Consider the following 22,497-nt stretch of genomic DNA (forward strand, 5'->3'; position numbering starts at 1 on the left):
ACACTTCCTACTCCCAACATTGCCCAGGGTGGGCACAAAGCAGGTGGTCACAGATTCAGCCACAGCACAGCAGAGCTCTGTGTGTGTCACACATAGGGTTCCTGAGCAGCCAGCACCAGGAGCACCATTCCCCAGGGCTAGAAGGAGTCTGACCCTGCCTTTCTGAAGTGCTGTCATTTTCTTGGTGTGCTTGATCTCAGGAGTAAGGGAAGAATACCATGTGATGCAACAAGACATTGGTCCCTAGAGGTAGGGATTCCCTTCAATAAGGCCTAAATGTTTAAAAAGGATTACTTAAAGAAGCCAATCTTATTAGAATCATAGAATCATAGAATATCCAGAGTCGGAAGGGACCCATCAGGATCATCAAGTCTAACTCCTGGCCCTGAGCAGGACACCACAAGAATCACCACCATGTACATGAGAACACTGTCCAAATGCTTCTTGAACTCAGACAGGTTTGGTGATGTGACCACCTCCCTGGGGAGCCTATTCCAGTGTTCAACCATCCTCTGGGTGAAAAACCTTTTCCTGATATCCAACCTAAACCTCCCCTGACTCAGTTTCATGCCATTCCCTTGAGCCCTGTCACTGGTCACGAGAGTGAGGTGATCAGTACTTGCCCCTCCACTTCCCCTCATGAGGGTATTGAAGGCTGCAATGAGGTCTCCCCTCAGTCTCCTCTTCTCCAGGCTGAACAAAACAAGATTACCTCCCTTACTTCAAGACACGAAATCCTTAAAGCACAGTGTAACTTTTAAAATATTGCTAGCTATGTTTTTGGGTGAAGCTTTTGATCTGAACTACATTTCAGTGGGCAGAGGAAAAGTAAAAATATAGTCACCATGACCTAACAGAAGCACGATACTCCTGCACCTTCACTTTGAGTGGCCATTTCTCCAGGGTGAATGCTACTAGTACCATTTGAGGAAGAACTCTCATTTCACACATTTTTCTAATTCCGACCTTTGCTTTAGACATGTGGATGCTTGGAGGAATTAGAAGTTGTAACAAAATAAGGTCTTATTTGAGTGAGAGATATTGTACATCTGCTTGTTCATAAAACCTGCAAATTCAATGGTACTTAATATGTCCGAAATTTAAACACAATGCCGAACTGCTCCATTCTTGAATGACCTTTGATCATACATTCAAAATCTCATTTTTCAAGTATGTGTACAAATCTAATTCAAGTTTGTAATGTCCATTTTCTATATAACAACACCTCTACAAGTAAATAAAACAAATGACATAACATAAGACATTCAGATAGCCAAATGACAAAGTTTTTGCTAATTATTGTGGAATAAAGAAGTTTCACAAGGATCTGTGCTAATTGGGGAAATGGGCTGAATGGTAAAGATGCAGTTTCCTGAGTTAACTAAGATGATAAAATAGCTTAATACTGTCAAAAGAGTCTTGCTGGGCTCCTTCCCACATCTCTCTGCCTCTCCACCCAATAAGAAGCTGACACCCTCACTTTGTGTCAACTCCAGCTCACGCTGCTGCCATACTATAAGATGCTCTGGCTGCCCCATCTCAAAAATAATTCAATAGATATAGCAAAGATGATCAGACTTAATGGACTAGATTTGGTATGAGGAATGACTACCAATATAGCTTGGAAATGAGACAGTTCACAGGGGTATGACAGATGTGGACAAAATCTTGAATAGTATGATGATGAACAAGGAAAGGATTATTCACCATTTTCTGTCACCAAAGAGCTATATCACAACAGAGTGAGGGTCATGGGGAACGTGTTGAAAACAAACAAGAAAAAATACGCTTTCACATACTACACATGTGAATTGTAGGACTTGCTGACGTAAGAGATGATGAAGGTCAGGAGTATAAGCAGGCTCAGAAAGCAATTCCATAAATTAATGGAGAAAAGGTCCAGTAAGGTCTACCTAACACAACAGTGTGGGTACAGCAAAATCCCTGGTAGATGCTGAGTACATACATCAGAAGGACTGTTTGTACTTGCTCTGTTTCTCTACTTTAAGCATCCGTTACTCATCACTCACAGTAGGATCGTAGCTGGATGGACTTTTAACCTGACCCAGTCTGACTGTTCTCATGTGTTTAACCGGGCTGACATTGCCTGGAGTGTGTTTGAGTCGAGTCACACAATCAGCTCTGACAGCCGTGCTGTAGAGGTGGTGCAGTTGCTGGGAAAAGGAATAGCTGTTCACAGCTTGCTTTTCATTCATGTCGGCAAAGCTCAAGCCCCAGTGACTGCTTCATATTGAATTGTCTGCACGGAAATAAAAATACTAAGCAAATCATATAGGCAGTTAGGTTCTGACAGAAGCAATTCAAAAGAAAAGGGGAAGGGTGGATATGCATATATATGTCAGAATACGGTAGAGGCAATCCAGAAGATCTCAAATATGAAGTTAATACATTGCAAAAGTCATCTTATTATAAATTATTATAAATAAAATGTAAATGAGCCACTGAAAAAATCAATAGAGGTAGTCAATTCAAGAATGGCATGACTAAAATGTATCTAATTATAGAGTGGAAACCTGAATGTCATTCTTAAGAGGGACCAAAACAACACACAAGTGCTAGGGCTTTTGTGGCTGCCCTGCCCTCCACAGTGGAAGGAAAAAGTACCCACAGCCCTTCCGCAGCAATGCCTGGGGAGAAGCTGCAGTCACCCTCTTCCTACCTCATCCATACTTTGTCAGCTATTATCTTAATTAGCCTCTGTGTTCATAAAAACAAAGACTAGAGCCATGCCCCTATCAGTTGATCCTTTGCACTAATAAAGTTATAGAAATTCTTTTAGGTATAAAGGGATTTGCTGGGTGATGCCATGGGGTGCAGCCAGGTTCATGCACAGAAATGCTCGGCATCTTGTTTGTAGATGGGATTAACACCAGTACAAAGCATCTACCTGACAGGTTTTGATCAGTTCAGATGTACCCATGTATCTATGCCACTGGCTAAAGCCTCCAGCCTTAGGCTATTTGCTGCTTTTCGTCCTTGTTTAGCTACCATCTCTAATGCATAAGAAACATGTCATGAGCCACGGTGAGAAACTGAGATAAATGCCAACCTCTGTAAACCTTTAGACTAAAGGCTGCATTTCTGCTATGTTTCAGCACATTTGCAGAAGCCATCAGAAGCCAGCAAGGTATAAACAAACACAACAATTTAATGCCAAGTGCCTGCAATTAAAGACAAAAGTTCCCTTCTGCTCCAGTTACTTGCTTTGCCAGACCTTTTACCAAACCACAGAAGACATCATTTCATCTATTTATTTCTAAGGTTAAGCAAGAACAATTTCAATGCATTTTTATAAGCCACAGAGAAGTGCACAAGCTCGTTTCCCCCTCTTCGGTCACCTTTATCATGAGAGCTTTATTCTAATTAAATATAAATGTGCTTTCAAGTCAACAGTGTTACTGAGGTCCATCAAAGCTTCTGAATTACAGACCTTTATTTTACCCTGGTTTAGTTTTATTTGCAAAGAAGCTAAAAATGCTGAGCTCCCTCTGCATGAGGGCTCTCAAGGACCTCTCTGTCAGCCTTGCTATCAGAGCAGTATACTTGCAGTACACATCTGGAACACGAAAACTGAGCTTTTTTCCACAGCACAGAAGTTTTTGATTTTTCAGGTTCCTCATTTTTCCTTCAGCATCTGTCAGCTTTATGAGTTTCTCCTATTCTTCTACTCCACAGTAAAAACAGAAGAATGCCTGTTGGGGAAAGGCATTTTACCCCACACCGCACTAGCTTTTTATTTACTGGTAGCTGACATTCTCCATCAAGTCAGATCCTGTACTAGCAAGAACTTGATATTCTGCCCTACTCCACAGCAGGCTCAGGTGTCTACCTTGGTTTTCAAAACTTTTTGTTAGTAGATACAGTGTTTAAATCTCTGAAACAGCCAGAACTCTAACAGTTGTAATTACTACTTCACCTGTGCACATACTAGGTAGCAAACCCCAGCTTCATTTAAAACAAAACCAGTTTCACACAGGTAACCAAAGGCAATACTGTCCCCCCTCCAAACATAGCAAACCTTCCTACTTGGAACCTCTTCACCTTTTGCAGTGGGATCTGTGGTGTTTGTGTGCATGTATAGATAGCACTTTCCGTGCAATGCAACATAGTGATTACTACAGCAGTCCTAGACAAGTAAGACAAAGGGTTTAATCAGCCAGTTTTTCTAGCACAATATCCAGGAATTAAAGCAATTCAGGAACAAATTACATAGTCTTTGCATTAACAAAAAATACCTTTTTTCTTTTTTTTTCCTCCTACTGGTAGCGCTAATCAGCTATCTAGATGAAATATTTTGAAACACCACAATTTAAAAACCACCAAACCACTGCACAACAGCTTTGAGTTTTGGGCTGCTGGTCTCTAGGAAAGGTTTTGGTTAATGAACCCATTATCCACTGCAGGCAGCAGGTTAGGACCATGCCTGTCACCTGCCCTCCCCACTCATGAATTCCAGGGTGGATGAGCCAAGCACCCACGCCGTTCACACACCAGTCTGGAAGCTACCCAGGGCAGCTGGCCCACTAGCCATGTTTCGATCTTTTCATGCCAAAATAAACTATTTGTCTGATCTTTGGGGTTTATTTCCTGAAATTATACGGAGTCTTGGAGAGGGTTAGAGGAACAATATCTTTGAAAGATGCTGTGGCTTTCAGCTCCAGAATTACTTTCTCTGAAATATGCTTCAGTTCACTAGGCACAGCATACCACAGCTTGATTGCTAACAGTAACTGCTATGCTGTGAATTTAACCATCAGCAATAAAATAAGCATAATCAACTACCTAATTTACTCTGCACCTACTGTACTAAAGGCATTAACTTAACTTAGACCTTACAGTTATGCCTGATCACGTATCCATTTTTTATAGTCATCCAAGATGAGGCATGAAGAAATGCAAATTTCAACAACAAGCACGCACTAGTTAAACTGACTAAAGAGGTATCTTTTGTTCAGACCTAAAAAGATATTTAAAGTGTTTACATTAATGTATTAGGAAAGGCTGGACAGCACTGCAAAAGTCTACAGGGAGTTTTGTTTATTCAAAGCTATGTTTTTTAACTAAAATATTTTTACCTGCTCAATGTGGGTTGTACATTAGTATAAAGGAGACTCTAAGACATATCCTCCTTTCCCATTTTCATCTCCTGCACCTCATTCCTAATCCAACCTCCAGCCCATTTTCTACTAAAACAACCTTTTATGTAACAATCCACCAAAAGGAAATGAGAGGCTAATTCAGGTTAAAACCAACTCATTTTGGGAAAAGAGTTTTATTTATTGTTAGTAGCAGCAATAACATTTGCTGACCCAACTGCTGAGAAGCAGGGAGATTTCTTATACCTGTATAAGCAGCAAGTAGAAAGTACAAGGCACTACACTCTTAGCCCACTTGACAGGAAAAGAAAATACTACCTTGAGCCCTTCTTTAAAATAGCCTGTTTTTCTCTTCACTCAATCAGGGCAGAAGGATTTCCCTGTTCAGTCATTTTAAGTCAGGTGGGACTGGGGTGATACCAGGTAAGGGCAGGTAGCTGAGGGGTGTTAACATCATCAACTACTACACCAGTTTCAGAGGCAAAGCTACTACACAAAAGCAATTCAGGTCTGAATTCACACTTATGTCTGTGTTCTCTTTCTGCAGATTTACATCTGCAGATGACCGTGGATGTAACCTATGGGTACATCTATTTCTGGACAAAAATGCATCCAACCATGTCTTGAATATTTTTATCACACTTACATTTTCACAAGAAAAGATATTGCAGAAACACCTGCCACATCTTCTTGATGCCTCCAATTTAAAACACCATGTTGTATGTTGTGCATGTGTTGTGTGTTATAAATTTTGTGCTGTACTTGTAAGCCACAGATAAACATATACAGATATTATGACACAGTATTATTAACACAACAAAAAATAGCTCAAGAAGTGCAAGATCCATGACCTTGGTTTCTCAAAAAATCACTGAAGATCACAAGAGATGCTTAGTGAAAATACTCCTGAAGACCTGAATGGCTTTGGGAACCTGCTAAAAAACTTAAGGCAACTCCACCTCTGTTTTACTCTAGAAATACATTCAATTTGCTACAGATTAGCTGCTCTATACATGAAGATATCAGAGTTAAACCCGTACAGAGTCAAGTCTGGCCAAGTAGGTTTTGTTAGTTCCCATGGAGTGCTCGGAAAACACAGCTCCCTTGCTTCCACTCCAGCTCAGCAATGCAGACACCACCTCCTGAAGCATCTGTGCAAGCAAACCCTGACAGAGCTGAGATGACCACATATTTCAGTGCCTTTGCATTGTAACAGCAGCATTTGCTATAAATGCTTTTACTGTCAGAGACTTTTGATTATCCATTTACCTTTCCTCTTCTACTGTCCCAATCACAAAGATTTCCTTTACAGCCATACAAATGTCTAGACAGGAAAGGACACCTTTGTGCATGAAGTTGTCCTTTTGCTTCAGCATAAAGAAAAACACCTGGATGGGCAGGTAAAACAGTGGTATAAGGAAAAGATGATATATGAGATACTGAGCCATAAAAAAAATAATAGGGAACCTACCAACTTATTTGTCTTAAATGTAACTGAAATAAAGACATCAGCTTCTTTCCTGAAGTTCTACCCCAGAGAAAATGGTGATTTTTGTGAGAAAGAGACCCAAGTTCAGATTCACATGATTTTACCACAAAACACTGACTTTATTAGCTAGGTTATTAGATGTGATGTGATGAGCTAGAGGAAAGGAAGCTTGACTGTAATTGCATTGTGCTACATACACAGATTCTCCATCACTATCTTTGCTTCCCCACGTTAATAAGACAGCAATGACAATTCAAGAATTTCAATAAATGACAAAAGGGAGCAGTGTTACAAAACCCCCTCTAAAGTTCAGCCTGACTCACCTGACTTCCTTGCTTTCAAGGCAATGACAGCAGCCAGTTCTCTCTGTACCTGAAACATCAGGAAAAGAAAGGACGGTTATAGTCCCTAGCACAGTCAAGCAAAACAAAGTTCAACACTGGCAAAATATCAGCTATCAATTCTTTGGAGCAGTCAGCTGCATGTGGAATCATGCAGGTATCTGGTTTTGAAACTACAGTCAGTTTTCCTAGCAAATCTATTTCCCTTTCAGCTGGGCATTCTGTGACAACTTTTTTGTTTTTAATTTAATTTAATGTAAATACCACACATTCCTTAGGGAGCGGGCAATTCAGTAGCCTAACCTGTAATTTATTTTCACAGTATATCTGTTTCACAAGTACGCACTTGAAGTTTCTCCCTTTCCTTGTTACATATTTGGTTTGCCTCTGATGAGCACAGTGAAATGCTGATTTAACGTGTGACTCCAGGATAAGCAAGTTCTCCATGCTGAAGTTTGTCTGAGGTTCACGTATATAATTGATATTAACTTTTTGGATCTTTCAGGAGGAACAACCTCTCAGCATGGCTGATTGTTTCAGGACCAAAATTTCACCTGAGATGAACATGTAGAAGTCAGAGGTATCTGATTTTCAGTTTTACAGGCTATCTCACTGGTCTGTGATAGCTGCCACATTAGTCAGCTCCATTCCTTGCCCTCTTGTCTCGTCGCCCTCTTCTTCATATTTTCCCTACACTGTCTACAAGGCCAGCTACTGCCTCTTTAGCCAGCTTGACTCTACATCCACTTTTCTGCATAAGTCTATTCCTTCTTACATAATTTCTTTTTCTATCATTTCCCTACGCATTATTCTTATGCTTCAGACTTCTTCACCATCATCTGTCCCACTGCTTGCACATGGTCTACAGCACCCCAGACACTTTCTCCTGCATACATCTCAGCTCTTTCCCTCCTCTGCCCCATCCACACTCTCAGATCCTTTGAACACCTCTCATCTTCTTCCAGTTTCCCAAATTTTCCTAAGACAGCCTGCCTCTAGTATCAAAAATAAATAAATAAATAAATGGGACATTTCAACTGTTTTTTGTAGGGATTGTCTGACCCCCCTGTACAAAGTCTCCAACAGCACATACTTGCCATCTTGTCTAACAGACCTATGCAAAGCTCAAGGTTATTCTGCAGTGGGAATTTTCACATCCAGTTTCTGAAAGCAGGTAAAATTTCAAACATCATTCACAAGACGTGGTTTGATCGGAATAAGGCACAAAGCTCACAAAGGATCCCCCAAGTAATACAATTACTACTAACTGTCAACATCCCACTCTTATGACTCTGAAGAAAAGTTTGAAAATGTGAAAGAAGAATAGTTAATATTATATTGGTCTGTGCAGAAAGACAGACAAAAACACTCAGGACATCTCAGTACGATAACTCCAGCACCCACTGATCAGATACTCAGCAGCCACCCAGCAGTACGCTCTACATGTGTCAGAAGGCAGTCATACCAGAGGCCACATCCTCTGCTTGCATCCTTCCTTCCCTTGTGGCAAAGGACCAAGGAGATTTTTTTTGCTGTCCTTGCAAGGTACAAGGATCTTTTCTATTCCTTGATGTTGCCCTACTGAGAGGGACAAGAGTTTTCTGCCACTCCAAGCAGGAAAATATGAAGGCAGTGCCCCCATTTTCTTAAATGTCATCCTGTTTCCAGCACAATTGTGCAAGATGGCAGTATTACCATCCCTTCCTTCCTTCCTGTACACCCATTCCCATGTCTGGAGAAATGTTATTCATGGCTAATGTAAGCATAAACTGAAAGTAAAATGGGAATGAACAGTTCTTCTGTGGAAAAACAACTTGTGTGCTTGCTTGTAGCAATTACTATACGCTAGTAATAATACATACAAGCTATCCAGAGTGAGAGGGGGATTTTCAATAAAAGCTGAAGTTGTTTCTGAATAGCACCACCACAACTTTTCATGACTACACTGCTCAGAGCCTCTCTCCTCATTAAGCTCAGCAGGAGATACCAATGTTGATGCTTCGATTCTGGTCTATTCTCACAGGTTACTGACAGTAAGAAACAGTGCACTGATGTCTCATCTTTATCTTTTAGCATTTAATAAATACATTATCCCAAGATTAGCCTTAGAAGACGCTACAACCTGCAACAATTGTAAACATATCACTTAACCCAATTAAACAATTGAAAAATGCAAATCTCTCCATGAGTGTGAAAAAAACCCCATCTGCTCAGAAGAAAAGGCAGCATTGTGGCATCCTGCAGTTATATTTGCAGTATTACTTTTGCATATAAGGTGGCACCTGTCAAGTTTGAAAGACAGTGTTAAAATCATAAAAGGCTGTTTTTCAATATTTTATCTATATTAAACAAAATATCCCATTGCTTGCTGTGTGCCAGGAATGCAACAGGAATATTACTTAATTTGAGCAAAACCCTTCCGCAGGAGAAAATATATTTCTCTAGTGCTACTATTAAGCAAAAGTTTCTTCATCAAAGGGTTCCATCCTGACAACTTGATGCTCTCTCTCATAGGATTCACTCCAATCACAAAGAATTGGTACTGCTGAGCATCCTTCTGGATTTGATTGGTGTCCCTAGATTTCATAATCCATAGGCTTTTGTCTATTTTAGCATAAATGCACTTGACATCTCTGCTGGACATGCAATTCCTATGCATCATCACACCAATGGAAATCCATGCACAACATTCATTCCTCACTGCACAGATGCTACACATTATCATACTTCTTCCTAATAGGATTGCAGTTACTGCCGGTTTGAAAAGATCAATAGTTGCACATTACATTGAAGACAATAATGCAGACTCAAAGTAAAATATATGTTCAAATAAGAACCACACCTACCATATTGAAATATTAAATTAAAAAAAATTGGTTTATACATACAGCTTGCCACTACAAAGCTACCACTATTTAAATAGTATCCCATTTTGAGTAGCATTGCAGATGTCAAAACTGATTCCGTTTAAAGGTCAGCTTAGCACACAGTATTTACATAAATATTATGAAAATCTGAAAGAGAACATTTTGAGTGTGTTGTTGGTATGCTATCACATCTCAATCAGGGGTTTTTTTGCAATCTGAACAGAAAGAGTGTGCATACAGAGTAGTACCCAGGTATACTTCTGCGTGATTAAATACGAAAGGTATATTTACGTGGGGAGTCTTGTCTTCAAAGAATAGAGGTAGAGATTTTTGAAAAGTAAATCACAACTAATGCTCTTCTCTTAGCCACAAATCTGGTCATTTATCATAGCTGTGCATCTAGCAGACAGTGCATACCACCTTTACTTTTTTCCCTTCTCTTTTTTCTGCCCTTAATATTCCTTAGTGAAAGAGGTTTCCAGGTATCAATGTGCCAAACAGGAGCTCAGATCTCGAGACAAAGTGCCAAACCTCACAGAATTTCAAAATTAAATCCTGCAACAGAAGTCTCTAAACAGCAGGGTTTTGAAAAACAAGAAGAGTATAGTTCATATTTTTGCATCTCAAATTACAATAGTTTGATGTGCTCTAAATAAAAGCAGTATTGGTTGATGCCTTAAAGTACCAGAAAACCATTTTCAAGATACACTTCATTAACATCCTGACACGCTTTTCTGTTTTATCACAAGGTAAGGTAAAAGCTTCGCAGTGGAAACACTCATAGTTATCCCTCCATGCTCCGGTTTTAGCAGACAAAACATTGAATATGAAGCTGCTCTTCAGGACATGACAGGGGATACATGACAGCTCTGGAATGCTTTTTTAAGCCTGTGAGTAATCATTGCATTTTCTTAAAAATTCATGACCAAGAGATTATGTGATGCAAATGTATTTCCAAGGGCACTTTGCACTGCATGCATGTCAGTTGCCTTTAAAATTTAAGTTTGATGGTGGTGTTGATGCCTCGTTGTAATGAAGCATATGCTATCAGCATATAATTTGATAGGTTAAAAGAGTGATTTATATTTTAGGCACACAGATTCCTCCACTGTTGCTTGGGTTGGATCTTCACAATCAGTTTAAGTTTGAAAATTTGGGACTTTAATCCCCTAAAAAGAAAAGCTGACACAGAAACTTTCTTGTGACCTGAGAAGAATGTTTTTTTCCAAGAAAAGCAAAATGAAAAACAGAAGAGACAGCAGTGGTATTTGTATCTCTAAACCTCCAAAGTCAACTGTAATCTTGGACTGCTTTAGTGTTGTCTGGAAGTAGGGTTTTGGTTTTTTTTTTCCACTTCTGAAATAGTGGTGTGGAGGGTATCATGAACAGGATTCTGATTCACGAATTCTTCAAGGAAGACTGGTTTGATTGTGTACAAAATACATAAACATTCAGTAAACCAAAAAGCCATAGTGAACACATTTCCAGCCATGGCTAATACCTTCACTTTTTGTTTCCAGATCCTGCTTACAGAACCCTTTTTTCCCATATAACTTCTGAAGTTGTCTGTAAAGAAAAAAAAAGTGAACCTTCACACTGGGGAGTTCAACACTCTGTTGAATGGTGTAAGCTGAGGGTTCAAATTTCCTTGGATGTAAAAAGGCTCTCCATAAAGTTGCAGTGAGTGCCTTAGAACCATATTTACTCTATGGAGGAAAAGCAATATACTAGAGGGATGAAAGGGAAAAGTTCATATACAGATGTTAACGTTTGGAGGATTCTGCTCTGGTCTTGTGCCTTCTCTCCAGGGTGGACTAGAAAATCATTACAGAGAGCCCTCAAAGTTCTGTGGAAAATCAGAAAATGCAGGAGAAAAGATCAGACTTCTTGAAATCACCATGGCAATAGATGGGTTCAGGCCATCTGGAGTTGCAACTGCCTAATTTTTCTTTAGCTAGTTAGTTACAGTAATAAAATGGTTCATTTTAAAAAAAAACCCTGTCCATGTGCTCTACTGCTGGAATCATTCAGCATGTAGTTCAAAGGTTTGACCTTGCAAGTTAGATGTGAAACACTCTGAATTCACTGTCAATTAGGTGTTTGAGGATATACATGGTATTCCAGTGTATCCAGTAGCAGTTAGATCTAGTTCTTAAACTCAGAAAAACACTTTCTTTTGCTCAGTGCTTCTCTTTTTTTTAACTGACAAAATCCCCATTATTCTATTTTTGAGAGGTAAAGCTTTTGAGGGATACTGGCAGTGTTTTATAGAGTTGGTAGATTTTGAGTTTTTCAAAAGATATAACTTTGCAGAAAGTATTTAGTGTTTTTCTACTTTTTATTTCTTTGGAACTAAAAATCGGGGATATTGAGGTTTTGAGTTCACCTTTCATTTTCAGTTAAGAACGAAAGGTAAAGAAAACAAGGAGTTTGAATACAGAGAAAATTTGAAAAAAAATAAAAAAATTAAAACACAGCCTTTTCTCATGTCATACATTTTAAATTATTTTTGCTTAAGGTTGAGCATACAGAACCATTGGCTTTTCAAACACATTACAAAGTGTCTTTTGTAAAGACATTTGTCTTTAAAAAATATAAGATAAATTCTCCCTCCCTTCCATTTTTCAGCAATTGCAAGATAGTACTTCACTCACTTTTCTTAAAATAGCTCTTGTCCTCATGCCTTTTTCATAACAACGGCTTGTTTCACTTTCATTTCTGTACTTTCTCACATACCCAAAACAGAACTAACACTAATTCCATGATTTATGTGTGACATTCACAGAACCATACAATCACAGAATGGTTGAGGTAGGAAAGCGCCTCTGGAGATCATCTGATTCAAACCACTGCTCAAAGCAGGGTCAGCCAGAGCAAGTTACTCAGAACTGTGTCCATTTTAGTTCTCAACATCTCCAAGGATCAAGAATGGAGAGGAGACTCCACTACCACTCTCCTGTAATCTGTTCTACTGTTTGATCACTCTCACAGTAAGTTTTTTGCTTATGTTTAAGTAGAATTTCTTTTAGTCTGTGCCACTCCTGTCATAAGATGTCACCGAGAAGAGCCTGGTTCCATCTTCTTCATTCGCTTCCATCAGGTATTTGCACACATCGTTCCATGGTTCCATGAACTTCTGTTCTCCAAGCTCCACTCCCAGTCCTCTCAGACTCTCCTTGTAAGTCAGATACTCTAATCCCCTGATCATCTACATGGTCATTTGCATACACTCCAGTACATCCATCTTTTGTACCTGGAGTTCAGAACTGGACCCAACACTCCACATGTGGCACACCAGTGCAGAGTAGAGGAGAACAATCATCTCCCTTAGCTTAAGGATAACACTCTTACTAACACAGCTTAGGAGGCACTTGCTTCCTCTGCCGCAAGGGCACATTTCTGGTTCAATCTGCTGTCCACCAGGACCCTCACTCCTTTTCTGCAAAGTTGCTTTGAACAGTTTGTATAGAAGCCTGAGGTTATTTCTCCCAGATTCAGGATATGGCACTGCCCTTTGTTGATCTTCCTGAGAATCCTGTTGGCCCATCTCCCCAGACTGCTCTAAATGGCAGCACAACAACAGAATTATTTAGGTTTGAAAAGACCTGTAAGATCATAGAGTCCAACTGTTAACCCAGCAGTGCCAAGTCCACCACTAAACCATGTCCTTAAGTGCCACATCTACACATCTTTGAAAGGCCTCTGGGGATGGCAATTCAATTATTCCTCCCAGTTTTGCATCACCTGCAAACCTGCTGAGAGTATACTGAAATTATACAGATTTCATTAAAAAATTGAGTGAATCTAGCCTAACTTTCTGAAGTCCTGCCTGTCTGCATCTTAGAACAACGATTTTACAAAAAGATAAACAAGATGTACAAACTTCTAGCAGAGACAGGATAAGCTGTTGTTTATTACGGTGAAGTTTACTGAGGCTAAACATAGTCGGAAAGCCAGATACTCAGTTTTTCCAGGTGGGTCTCCTCATAATTTTATGATAATCTACACCAGGATTGCTGAAACCTTCTCTCTCCCTTTGCCTCCCATCCCATCATTGCCTTCACATTGACATACAGTTGACCAAGAAGGTCTGAGTGTAAAGCACATGGCACAAAAATTACCATGATCCTCCAAACTGGTATCTCCTGGGTTATGAACAGCATGTATTTGAAGAGAGAAGGCTGCAGCAGTCCTTGCTTGGATTGATTTTAATAGCTTTGGAGTTGCACACTAAGGCCTCAGTAAAACTTTCCCCTTCCAGAGACTAAAAAAAGTAGTCTGCATAGACAAACGTCCATTCACTAAGTCTTTAATTTGAAGGATCCAAAACATGACAATATTTCAAACATGATCAGTACAAACTTTGATGCAATGACCTTACCGCAGAAGTGAGACGAGCAAGAATTTCAGCGTTGGTTTCTGCCGTATCTTCTATTTTTTGATCAGGCCTTAAAAAATAAAAATAAGATTTTATCATTTCTTTCATTCTGTTTCAACATCTTTTGATTCCTGGAAAGTAAGGAACTATGCAGCCACAGGCACTAATGTAAAAGGGCCTTTGAGATTCCACATCAAAATGATGACTGCTACATGACAATAATTAATCGTGTCACTAACGACAGAGTACACTCTTTGTCCCTTGCTGTCAAGAACTCTTTTGATCAGGCCAACATAAAGCAGTGAGAGAATTCTTCAGCTACAAAAATATGACGAAGAACTGAAGAATGCAGGACCCTCTAGATCAGAGTAGCTTATGAGACTGCATATTTCGCTTTGCTAAAAACATACTCTATCAACAGAGCAAAGAGTTTTCCATCTGCCCACCACCCAGCTTTGCTAAGATGTGGAGCAGCACCTAAGGAATGTAAGCTCATGTAGATGAAAACAGACAACATCAAAATAACTATATGACATGTATAGTTTGATATTTAGAAAGAATAACTGAAAGTGAAAATAATACATTTAAGAAGATATAAATTAACAAACTAAAGCAACAGCTGAGAACATTATTAGGTTGCCTTGACAGTTACTCACAAGAGAGAGAGACTTCACATGTCTTTGCAAAAGAGGGGCAGTGCAGGGAGAACCCTGCCAGAAACTGTCCCAGAAGTCTGGCCCACATGGACAGTCTGGTCACACAAAAGCTGCTATGGGAAGTACAGGATAGGACTGTGTTTTTCTTTAAAACAGTCTAATTCCTATCATCAAAACATCTGTGTTTTAGCTTCCTATAGAAGCTTTATTGAAAATCAGGAGAAAGACACCAATATGGGTGTGTATATATAGGTTATTACTACAGAAGGAAGTAAAAGAAAATGCCCTTGAGATCTTTATTTTTCATGGTATTCAAGAAGCAGTGGCACATCAGCAAGCTGAGCAGATACACAAAACTGCAGCTGCTGTAATAAACATAAATCCCAGGTATTAGCAGAAGCTTCTGTCTTTGACTGAATTATTTAATTGCTTATGTGCCTTGATGTCCTCAGGGAGAGAGCTGGCAACACATCTGGAATACTCAGCTGGTATATTGTGGTTCTTACATCCCATGTCCAAAAATTCCATTCCTTGATTAAAAAATTAAGGTCAGAAAGCACAGAATGACACATGCATTCATTTTGGGGCAAGCGCATTCAGACTAAAATGGTAATTCAGATTAGAAAGTACAATTATTTTCACAACTGCTTTTCTATTCAAAGAAAAATGTGATTTAATATTTTAAGTGTTATAAACAACCTGAAAGAAATAAATGAATGCATTTTCATTTACAACGACTGATTTATTCAGGCTTTCTCCTTATAATTTAGAATGAGATTAAAACAGCTGATCTCTTTAGATGCCTAAGTTTCTCCACACATCTGATCTCTTCTGATCTCCCAGAACCAGACTAGGACTTGGTTCTTCCAGAGAGGTAGAAGATAGCAGTTCAGTAGACACAGACACAGATGCAATCTATAAACCCACAACAGCACATAGCCCAGCTATTTCCATCTTGGGCCTTTATCACTTCATCTTCTATTTAAAAATACTCCCAGTATTCATCTGCGTATGAGTACCAAATACTTCTGAAATCATTAATATACTAAAAATTAGTATGAGCTCTACAGAATCAGAGGGGAAGAGTGTATTATGACACCCAAGTCAGTGGAAAAAAAGCAATATTTATCATTCTAATTTTTTCAAAAGTAGACAGCCAGGATCTAGTAGGGCTGGTACCAACCAGGAGCTCAAAGCCCAGGCAAACTAGCCTAATGCTTATACAGTTCAGTGGCCTGTGAGCTCAGTCTGCTAAGCAGGCAGAGATGCGGGGATGCTTGCCCTAGATTTGCACGCACACAAGTCAAGTCTCCATGCAATACCTGAGAGCTGCTTGTGTTCAGCAAAAGCTTTCCAGGAACTCCATAAGGCAGTAACTAAACAAATATCTCATCCTGTCTATTTGCATTAAAACCAAATTACTTTTAAAAATGATTACTTTTCTGAAATGAATAAAATGTGAATTCTTTCACTGAGTCTCATCAGTGGTTTTGGGAATTAGATGCTGTTATAGACACCTCCATTTACAAGGAAGGAAATAGAAGCACACAAGGATTAAACACCTGGTACAACCCTCAAGGTTGTAAGGAAGTCCCTGGCACAGCCTTCAATACAGATTTTTTGTTCCTAGATTATTGCAATATTCACTTCTTTTCTACTCAAGTAGAATTGACTATGATTAACATCAAGTGTTTAATGACTCCAAGAGGCCTCTGCATCAGTCCCATCTCATCTGATTTTACAGGATCTCAGGGTCTTAGTATCCCAATTTTTTTCCATGATGGATTCCCTCCAATGTAGGGAATTTGCCATGGTCAAAAGGCAATAGGGAGCATTTATTCAGGAACCATAAGTACATCTCAGACTTCAGAACGGTGTTTCCATTGTAAAGCTTACTACAGTATTATTTGGTAACACCCCTAAAACTGACCAGAAACAAATATAAATCCATCAAGAATCCGCACAGCAAGTCAAATCTGAGCTGTGTTTATTTAATGGCGTTTCCAGAATAGCTGCTAAAGGAAGTCCCCAGAGTTGCTACTGCCTACCCAAGTGAACAGACTCCTTCTGGGAGAGCAGAACCATGGTACTTCAGAGATCCACTGAGGTACCCAGCAGTCCAGGCAAGGCAAGGCTGCTGCCCACCAGCTGCAGAGGAGACAGAGATCATCTAGCCTCTGGGACCACCAGGAGACATCCAGTGTTGCCTTCTGGTGTACAACCAAGCAGTAACTTCTGATTTCTTCAAAAGCAGGGAATCCAATTAATAAGATAAGAATTTCTCTACCCCTGTGTACATGCAGAATGCCATCAACACAAATTAGGAGAAAAGCTAGGACAGAAAAATGAGAATAAAAATGCCAAATTACAAAAAATCCTATGCTTCTAATGGTATGCAAAATGGTTTATATATTTGAGAAAAGACAAGCACTCACTGCAGGAAGGAGTTTTTAGAATTGCTGTCTTTCTTCATGAAAATAAGTATATGAGTTTATTTAACCTGGTTGGAAAACTTAACAAACACCTCATTACACCTACTCCTTTTCAGACTGTGTTTTAGTAGTGTAATATTTGCATCAAGCATGAAGAATTTTGAACCTGGAAAACCCTCCTTCCCCTTTAATATCACACTCCTTCAAGACTATACTGTTATTTAAAATTCAATTCCTTCAATATATGCTTTTTTAAAAAGCACCTTCACAATCTGACAGGTAAAACCTCCAGAAAACAATTCTTCTGTGAAAATATTCCCAAAAGGAATTCAGCTTCAACTAAAATTTGAATAATGGGAGCAGGAAGGAGCTGGAATAGTACATTAATGAATAATTGTTCAATTCATGTGACAGGGATCATCCTCCACTGGAAATGACAGTTGTACTGAAACGATAAAACTGCGAAGCAGACTGTAAACTCAAACCCAAAAAGTCTTCAATCCATTTTCCTACCCAGCATCCTTCAGGTAACACATCAATATGACCTATCTGGTCTGTCTTTTTGATTTGAAGCCTTTGTACAAGTAGTCATGAACCATGAAAAGTGGCCTGACCTGCATTGATAATGAGGAAAACTGCAATTCCCATTGAAATGAAGATGAAATTTCCCTGATATTTAAGGGATAAACAAACTGTTTAGCAACAGAGTCAGCTGGAAGATAAGAATTTCTATTTTCAAAAATAGTCAAAGGTTTTCTCCTATATGAATCAGCTGCTTAGAATATTACATTCAGTCCCCTGTTCTAGCCAACTTGGGGTCCTTGTCACTTGTCTACACTCACTCAAGCTGACAAAATAAAGGCATTTTCAAGGGAAACTCCACTCCAGAACTGTCAGTATCTGATTGGTGAGGGCAGCCAGTAACATGAGAGGGAATCAAAATTCTGTCCTCAGCCATTCAGAGAAATTATTGAGATTTTTTTCCTATCAGTTCAGCACATCTGAATTTAAGAATCTAGGCTTAAGACAGCTGACAGAGACTTTGGTCTTCGTGTTTTTTTTAAATATTTCTATTGCACATCCATTTGAAAGAATATGTTTTTAAAAGCTAATATGTAGAGAAGGTAAGTACTAACAGAAGAAAGTTTTGTCTTTGTCACTAAAGATAATAAATCCTAGTACTGATAGAGTAATAGTTCTCCATAGTATAAATATTGGGTTTGAGGATTCATCATGCTAGGGACAATGAAAGAATTTAACCCAGCTTGTCTATCCAGGCCTACTCCTGCAGATTTGCTCAGGCATGAAGGGTCATGAGCCTCCAGAGTTCTCATAACACCCTTTTTCCTATCTTTTGGCCTTATCCTGTGACACAAATAGCTATGATTTCCTTCTATCTGCTCTAAATAGCCAACATCAGAGCACAGTCATATCACCACCACAGAGCATATGATAACATCCAATAGTTAGGTGAAAGAGGACACATATGGGCAGCAAAAATCTTAAAAGGCATATTCTGAAAAAGGAATAATAATGTGATACTACAGAGCTCTGGCAAACATGCAGTAGAAAACTAAAATGAAAAGACTGAAGCTACTGCATTTCTACCCATCTACTCTATTTTTCTAAAAGCCGATCCTGACACACCGCAGGGGCATCTATCTGTTAGTCAATCAGTTCCACAGCATGCCTGCTGCCAAAATCACGCCAAAGCTCCAAACGTAAGAAGAGACAAAAAAATCATGTGCCTAAATACTACAGCAAGTTAGAGGCAGCAAGCCAGTGCCTAAGAACTAAAATATGCCAAAAACCCCAAGCCAAGTGCCTTCATTTATTTATCCAGACTAATCTTCTCAGATGAAAAGCACATCTCTACAAAACTTGGGGTTGATTTTAAAGATTTTAAAGGTTTTAAAGCTGGCTCATTTGTAAGGTGATTTCTGAATAAACAGTGTCATTATAAGGCCAGACACTTACAAAATAGTCAGCAAAAGTTGTAAACAGCTGTATATGCACACTTACAGATTACACATGTCAATCCTGGGGGGAGACAATGGCAGTAGTTGAAGTAGGAGCTTTACTCCATTTTTCCATTCCTCCTCTTTCTCAAATTCACAGAAAAGATAGGTACATTCATCCGCTGAGAACTGGTAGAAAGCATGAGTGTCTTGAAAATAGAGTTGTCTGTCCACTGTTAGAAAAAATAACATTAGATACTGTTTAAACCTTCACCATGTAAAGATTCCATGTCCCCACCACATTCTGCGTTGCACTTGACTTTAATGCTGAGTTACACCACCACACGGGTCAAAAGGATCAAAACTTCAGCATAGGAACAATCCTGCCCTCTCATATTAACTCAGTACATCCAAACAGAACAGCTCCAAAACCTCAATCTGAAGATCTCCAAGCTCCTGAAATTCGAGTATTAAGACTGCTGACTATTTAATCAATTTTAGAATCAGTTCAGGATTAGGGGATAAAAACCTTCCTCTTATTAGACTTCTGAGTCTTGATTTCCATTGGTTTCTAAACTGTTTTCACTAATGGTCAGGCAGGAGTAAACAAAGCTCATAATGAGGATCATTATCCCAGCCTTGTATTCAGGGCTAGACCTGGGTAAGATGATGCGCCAGTCATCTTCCCTGAAAAAAATGGGATTGAACTGGGAACCAAGGACAGAGCCCAAAGCCAAAAGCATAAGTTCCTGCATAAGTGAATCATTCAGCCTTTGTTGAGGGTGCATGACCAAACATATCGTCAGTGTAGTTGAAGAAAACCTTTAAGTACAATGTCAGTGTACATAGGCAGAAATCTTCTATAACACCTCACTTTTTCACAAGAAAGAAGTTAACGTCTAGCACAGACCCCAGGGTGGGGTATGATCTGAGTTGAGCTACCTAAGTAGTTCCAGCCTCAAAGTAATCATCAGATTTCCAGAGGCTGGTTACCAGTGTAGTTATCAGCAACCACATTAGCTGGACCAATCAGTTTGGTGGGGAAGGTGGGAACAGCAGGGTAGAACCTGGCCTCACCAGCATCTCAAGGATCTGGATCCTCTCTCAATCTATTGTAATCTAAAATTATGGAAAACAGAGAAGAAAGGAAAATCACTAATAGCTAGAGAAGTGATCTGGTGAAACCACAATCTGTAGTGACTAAACAGCTGCTGTCTTACGGAAAACCTAAATTAGCTTGCAGAGGAAAGAAAAAAACAACTGGAAAAGACACACACACAGTCTGCAACTTGGTAATAGGTAACTAAATCAGTAAAAGCAAAGGAAAGGAAATTGCTGAAAAGTAGGGATTCATCTTTGGTACTTATGAAATGAAAGGTCACAGAGGTAAGCCTGCCAAAAAGATAGTAAAATAAACAACTGGCAAGAAAATTGGATCAATCTCTGCTTTTACTCTTTTCCTCCTCCAATCAAAAACATGAGTCTTGTCCTATGCAGGAGAAATGCATAGCCTTCCTCATGCTAGAATTACTGTCAAGACTGACCTGATAATATAATGCCCATATCCAGAAGGAGCTGCCACACTCCAACTGCTGTAGATCTGCTCTTAACAAAAGGGCATTGCTCCAAAAGCCAGTCTACCAGTTCTGATCCAACACAGCTTCTCCTGAAAATAAGCAAAACATCACTTCTTACACTACAGTAATGTTAAAATGTTCTTTTATGATAAAGAGCTACTTTTTAAAGCTATTGAAAGTGAACCTTTTTGTTCAGCAGAGTAAACCCTTTGTCTCAACTGCTAATTTTTGTAATCCTATTCATTTCAAGGGAAGAAATTACTCTGGTAAGTCTCAGGGGATACCCCTAGCTACAATGAGGGAACTCATGTCAGATGAGCAAGTTCCCTAATTCACGTAGCACACTTTGCAATATGTAATATTTTTATCAGTTTGTTCTGCATATGGTCATCCAAAGATGCATAAGAGCTAAACAAAATACAACTTTTAGCCTCAGGATTTTATTTCTTTTTTGAGCATAAGCAATACAGCTACACAATACGTGTAAGACCTTGAGTGCTGCTATAGGATGTACTTAATCTTTCACATTATTAGTAAACATAGATATTTAAATAATTTTTTTTAAAAGTAGTGGATTTTTCTTAAATAGAGTTATGAATGAACAGTGCTATAATAGAGAGATGAACATTTTGGTATAACTGAAAATAGGAGGAAGCATTTATGCTGTAATGCAACACAAATGGAAAATCACTTCATTACAAAAATATCCCATAAATTACATGCCAAAATCACTGTGTCACTAAATCTTAGGAATCCAATTAATCTCTTTGATAACTCCAGACCAGGGCTGAATTAATAGTCTTTCTTTTCAACAAAATAACTGACAAACACTATTGTATACGAAATCATAAGCAATTTAATTAATGCATAATTAATTCAATTAATTTATTTATTTCTGACAGCTAACACTGTAACATAAGAAAAGATATTAAGATACATGAGATTTTAAAGAATTTTTTTAGAGAAAAATTCTTTTAATTCTTTGTAAGATACACAAAATCTCACACTCAGAGAAGAATTTACTCTCTTGTCATAGATAAATACAAATAAAACCCATAAAGTTGATTAAAAGAAACGATTTTGAGTTACCTGCAAATGCCAGTAAGGTACACCCTGTCTTTAATCAGGTCAGATGCTTGTAGGGTAAAAATATTCCTGAGAGCTCTCCCAGCACAGGAAGAACTTTCTCCATAAATCTGAATGAAAAGAGAAATTGAAAACTGTGACAAACAGGGATTTATTCCCACTGTAGCAAATTGCCTTGCCACTGTCCGCTCCCTCTCTCTGAGCGACGCCTTCTCCCCACCTAAGTGACAAGCAAGCAGTCAAACCCTCACAGGAAACGCACCCCAACTTCTGCCATGGCCAACTGTATCACAGGTTGCAGATACCCCCATGAGCTGGGCTGCTTTTAGATTTGCTGCCTTAGAAAAGCAGAGGTTTTACTATCTGCCAGCTTTACCCTTGAACAATAGACAAGTTAAAATGAAAACACGTGTTATTCTAGCAAAGCAAAGTGACTAATATATTAACCATTGCAAAATCACACAAATACAGTTCAAAAACCCCATAATTTCATATGTATTTGAGCTAAATAATTTAATACAAGAAAGAGCATTTCATAGACTTTTCTTTTTGTTCTGAATCTATGATAGCTACAGATCAGTTCATCCATGCATTGC

General features: G+C 39.0%; 1 protein-coding gene across 1 annotated transcript in view; it reads right to left on the reverse strand.

Moving 5' to 3' along the window:
* The window catches only part of RAPGEF5 (Rap guanine nucleotide exchange factor 5), a 164,003-nt gene that overhangs the window by 111,678 nt on the left and 29,828 nt on the right, over window positions 1-22,497 (reverse strand). The window contains exons 3-7 of the mRNA XM_027639132.1: window positions 21,905-22,011; window positions 20,783-20,904; window positions 19,303-19,471; window positions 14,196-14,262; window positions 6,930-6,978 (exon numbers count right to left, since the gene is read on the reverse strand). Of these exons, the coding sequence (XP_027494933.1) occupies window positions 6,930-6,978; window positions 14,196-14,262; window positions 19,303-19,471; window positions 20,783-20,904; window positions 21,905-22,011 (514 nt within the window). The remainder of the gene's footprint in view (window positions 1-6,929; window positions 6,979-14,195; window positions 14,263-19,302; window positions 19,472-20,782; window positions 20,905-21,904; window positions 22,012-22,497) is intronic.

This window comes from Corapipo altera, unplaced genomic scaffold (genome assembly GCF_003945725.1).
Source record: "Corapipo altera isolate COAL_440 unplaced genomic scaffold, ASM394572v1 44, whole genome shotgun sequence".
NCBI classification, from domain to species: domain Eukaryota; kingdom Metazoa; phylum Chordata; class Aves; order Passeriformes; family Pipridae; genus Corapipo; species Corapipo altera.